This window comes from Mus caroli, chromosome 15, assembly GCF_900094665.2.
Source record: "Mus caroli chromosome 15, CAROLI_EIJ_v1.1, whole genome shotgun sequence".
Lineage (NCBI taxonomy): Eukaryota > Metazoa > Chordata > Mammalia > Rodentia > Muridae > Mus > Mus caroli.
Window position 1 is genome coordinate 6,897,200 of NC_034584.1, and position 4,833 is coordinate 6,902,032.

At 41.6% G+C, this 4,833-nt stretch overlaps 1 protein-coding gene across 4 annotated transcripts in view; it reads left to right on the forward strand.

The window, feature by feature from the left end:
- Rad1 (RAD1 checkpoint DNA exonuclease) overlaps positions 1 to 4,670 on the forward strand; it is an 8,366-nt gene extending 3,696 nt beyond the window's left edge. For 3 of the 4 annotated variants that reach the window (XM_021183341.1, XM_029469397.1, XM_029469396.1), the window contains 3 exons: positions 1,248 to 1,506; positions 3,753 to 3,851; positions 4,157 to 4,665. In XM_021183341.1, the coding sequence (XP_021039000.1) occupies positions 1,248 to 1,506; positions 3,753 to 3,851; positions 4,157 to 4,334 (536 nt within the window). In that variant the 3' untranslated portion in view covers positions 4,335 to 4,665. Of the gene's footprint in view, positions 1 to 1,247; positions 1,507 to 3,752; positions 3,852 to 4,156 lie in introns of all 4 variants that reach the window. The other variant, XM_021183342.1, reaches the window with a different exon arrangement.
- The last annotated feature ends 163 nt before the right edge of the window (positions 4,671 to 4,833 follow it).

Sequence of the window (4,833 nt, forward strand, 5' to 3'; positions counted from 1 at the left end):
GCTGCCTGCATTCAGGGTGGGGCTCCCACCACCTCTCATCCTGATCATCATATCCCTATCACAGACATGCCTAGAGGCTTGTCTCTTAGGTGATGCTAGAGCCAGTCAAGTTGACAATATTCATCATCACACAAGGCTCCAAGATTGTAAGTTTAAGATTAAAAGACTTTAAATTCATGAAATACCTTTAACATTGTGAAATACGTTTTAATTCCATATGGATTCTGACTTACTCAGAACTAACATCTACTTAGAAGCAGGAGAAGCCAATTTTGCTCACTCCCAGTTGACCATTAATTAGGAAACTCAGTTGCCCTGTATATAAGACTAGAAGAGTCCAAAAATTGTTTTATTTCATAGGGAAGTAACTCATGGCTTTGCACTGGCAGGTCCATAATTAAGTTTTGGGTTTTGTCGACAGGGCCTTGAGTGTAACTCAGGTTGGCCTTAAACTCGAGATACTGCTGTCTTAACTTCTGAGTGTTAGGATTCCAGTGTACTCTGCCATACCATGTACCCTAGATGGCCTGGAACTTGCTGTGACCCTCCTGCCTTTGCCTTCACCATCCTAGGATTGTAAGTCTGAGGCATAATAGGTAGCCGGGTCTAATTACACACTTTGAGCAGATGAGATAGCTTCATGAGTAAAGTCCGCAGCCTGACAGAACCTGAGTTTGAGTCCCAGGTCCTGTGGTAGAGAGAGAGAACCAACTCCCAGTGGATGTTTTTCTTTGACATCCGTGGGCACGCATGGCATGTGTACATTCATACTCATAACCACCAAACACATACTGTACTACATATGTTGTTAATTATGCATTCACAAATGCAGTGTTTCCCAGCTCGGTTTTTCCTGAGAACATTTGATTTCTCATCTCCGTTACTGGCTCTCTAACCAGCAGGAAGGAGCCGAGATATTTTATTTCCCTCCTCTGAAGGGACTGAGGTGTTAAGTTAGATCACCATGGCTACCCCTCTATTGCTCCCAATTTGATTTAAAATAACACTGTCTCTCAGCAGGGGACGTTGTATATAAGGAGTGGGAAAATCAGTTCAGCCAGACAGAATCGATTTTCTCCTGTGTCCCCGTTTTCTTGCCATTATTGGAATCAGGTGTCTTTAAGAGGAGACATGCATGCTAGAAGCTTGGCAGATAAATTATTCTTGAGGCAATGTGTGTGTCATTTGGAGGGAACACTAACTCCAGAGCCATAGAGCTAAGCCCCATATGCCTTAAATCACTGCAGGGACTTTGACTGCACTTCGGATGTGTTACCAAGGTTATGGTCACCCACTGATGCTATTTCTAGAAGAAGGAGGAGTGGTGACGGTCTGCAAAATTACCACTCAGGAGCCTGAGGAGACACTGGATTTTGATTTCTGCAGCACCAATGTTATGAATAAAATTATCCTGCAGTCAGAGGGGCTCCGGGAAGCCTTTTCTGAGCTGGACATGACAGGTGATGTCCTACAGATCACTGTGTCTCCTGACAAGCCCTATTTCAGGTACGTCAGTGTGATTACCTTATGTGGTCTGGTGCGGATCCAACTCGCCACACAACATTTGCTTGAGTTGCAGGATTTTTTTTAACCCATCCTAGAGTTTTCAGAAGCATTTGATTATTCCATAATTTTCCAACTTTGAGATAGGAAACTTAAGACATACGAAGGGCAACCCACAAAGCATTTTATAGTTGGAAGCCAATTCTCATAATCTACAAACTAGTGGTATTTTAGTTGCTGACTGTGATGTAGATGAGGTTACATCTTGAGGGAATTTAAACAGCTTGTCTGTATTACATGGTATCTGTTTATCCTTACGGTAGTTCAGGATACAAAAGGAAGGAGATATTGCTGATAGCTTTTTTTTACTTAGTAGCTGTTGGTGACCTAAGACACATGTCCACCTTATTCTGGTGAGGGAGAATGTGACTCAGCAGAGAGCACACAATGGCAAGCCAGTAAGAATGAGGAGAGCACTCATAGGCTCTTGGGAAACAGTTCTCCAGGACTCAGAGTATTGGACAAGGTGCACCTCACTGGGTTAGGCATTTTTCAGCAAAAACTGTTCTGATAGGATATTTTGTCCCAGCAAAATTTCTGAGGTTTTTTTTTTTTTCAAAACTAGAATAATTTTATAGAACTTAAAATTTTTGAAGAAGTGCAGAGAACATAGGTTGTGGATTTTTGTTTTGTTTTGTTTTTGACTTAGGAACAATTATAGGAAGCTTTCTTGTGATTAGTCAGATAAGATTTTCACTTATGCTCTACCAAAAATTAACCAAAATGTAAACCACTAACACCCAGTTAATCCTCTAAAATGAGTTACCTAGATGGGCCTTGTATCCCGTTTCTAGAATGGGAGACAATTTGATGTGTGAAAGTGGCTGTGAATTCTTTTTCTGGATATGTTAAAATTTAAAGTTCCCAAGGCACTGGTGGGGCGGTTACATATGTGGATGTGGTACTGAGGAAATCAGCCTAGACTAGAAATGGAGGTCTGGGGACAATCATCCCTTCATGATACGGAAGCATAAGGAACTCAGAAGTTACCTTAGAGAAGGGAATGTAGACTGACAGGGAACATGGAGGATAGACCCCAAGGCTCGGGAAGATCTACAGGATCTACAGATCTACAGGACTAATGACTGTGTTTGTCAGCATGCTTCTCCCATAGCAAATGCTTAGGCAGTTCTTAGAGACTAAACTCAGAATTGTATACATTTGCTGACAGTACAAAGTTGGAAAGACCATGAACCTTCTAAGATTGGTCTAACAGAGAAACGCTGTAATAGTAAAACGTAATTTAAAGGCACAAATTGCATGTAAATGGGTCAGCTGTAGAAGCTAGAAATGGGACCCTTACAATTGGTTAAAATCAAGGTCTTCCATTATAAGCAGTTCTCTGAAATATATTTTTAGATTTAAAGATAAGGAAAGCTAACTGTCATTATACAACTGTACAGAGAAACACTGTATACTCTGATGTGACGTTTTCTTCAAAGCTATTTCTAGGCTGGAGAGATGTTTCAGGCACTTAGGAGCAAGCATGCTCTTTCAGGGGACCCAAGTTTAATCCCCACTACCATGTCAGGCTCACCACTGCCTGTAACTACTGCTCCAAAGTGATGTTCCGGAGCACCTGGACTCTCTCACACACACACACACACACACACACACACGTAAAGGTAGAAAGTAAAAACATTTTTAAGCTTGTTACTAGTTCCTCTTTGCTCCTGTAGCATCCTGTGGAAACCTCATTATGATGCTTGATAAGGTGTGTATTAACTGTGTGTGGTGCTCCCAGCCTGAGCCTGTTCCATGGTAACGGTGTTGTGTGTGGTCTGTGTGTAGGTAGTGCCTTTACATGAATGTGCAGGTGAATGTGGCCTTATGTACACATTTGTGGCAGGAAAGGACATGGGGGAGTGGGGTTCCTCTTTTGCCTTCCACCTTAGCCTTGAATCACAAGCTCCCCATTTTGGGTAAGCAGCTGCTTACTGGGTTATGAGGACCTGCTAGTCTCCATACCTGAGTGATAGGGCTACGGGCATGCATGGTCAGACCTGGCCTTTCATGTGAGATCTAGGATTCGAACTCGGGTCCTGAGGCTTGCAGTGCAAATGCACTTACCTGCTGAACTCTACCCTTATAACTAGGATTTTAATATGTCATTTCTTAAGGTAGCATGAATTCTAGTATTGCTTATTATTGAACCTACAAATAAATGACTGACTTACTTTCAACTATAGGTTGTCGACTTTTGGAAATGCAGGAAACTCCCATCTTGACTATCCCAAAGATTCTGACTTGGTGGAAGCATTTCACTGTAATAAGACCCAGATCAACAGGTCAGTTCTCAATATGAAGGTTACATTGTTGATAAAGATGAAGTTAAGTACCAGATTTCCATACAAAAACAAGTAATTTTTAATCTGTTAAAAAAAGTACATCGCATTAAAAAGAGTAGATGGTTGGGCACTAGATTTACTTGGGGATATTGGTTTGTAATCTCGGGTGGATAAGGCAAGAAATCCAGTACCTCGGTTAAGTACTTGCTACTCAGTAGTTCCTGGCTAACTTTTCTCTTTACTTGGTGTTGCATGCATTGTGTTTAGTGGATCCAAACAGCAGCCTTTCCTTTACTCTCCTACAGATACAAGCTGTCTTTACTGAAGCCCTCTACAAAGGCACTAGCTTTATCCTGTAAAGTGTCTATCCGGACAGATAATCGAGGCTTCCTCTCCTTACAGTACATGATTAGAAATGAAGATGGGCAAATATGTTTTGTGGAATATTACTGCTGCCCTGATGAAGAAGTTCCTGAGTCTTGAATAATTCACTGAATATTTGTGTCTTTTTTTTTTTTCTTTTGCGAGACAGGGTTTCTCTGTATAGTCCTGGCTGTCCCTGGAACTCACTCTGTAGACCAGTCTGGCCTTGAACTCAGAAATTCACCTGCCTCTGCCTCCCAAGTGCTGGGATTAAAGCTGTGCGCTACCACGACCGGCAAATATTTGTATCTTTATAAGTTGGCGTTCTCACTCTAACTCTCTAACCTTTATGATTTCATTTTGGATTGTATAGAAAATAGGAGCAAGGCCCCATTCTGTAAATCTGTAAATAGTTTTTATTTTGTCAATAAATTTTTTGTATAGCCATAAATTATCTGATTTGTTGTACTGTCCTGTGTCTTTTGTTCTTTTCTTTTTTAAAACTGTGTTTGTGCCGGGCGTAGTGGTGCACACCTTTAATCCCAGCACTTGGGAGGCAGAGGCAGGCGGATTTCTGAGTTCGAGGCCAGCCTGGTCTACAAAGTGAGTTCCAGGACAG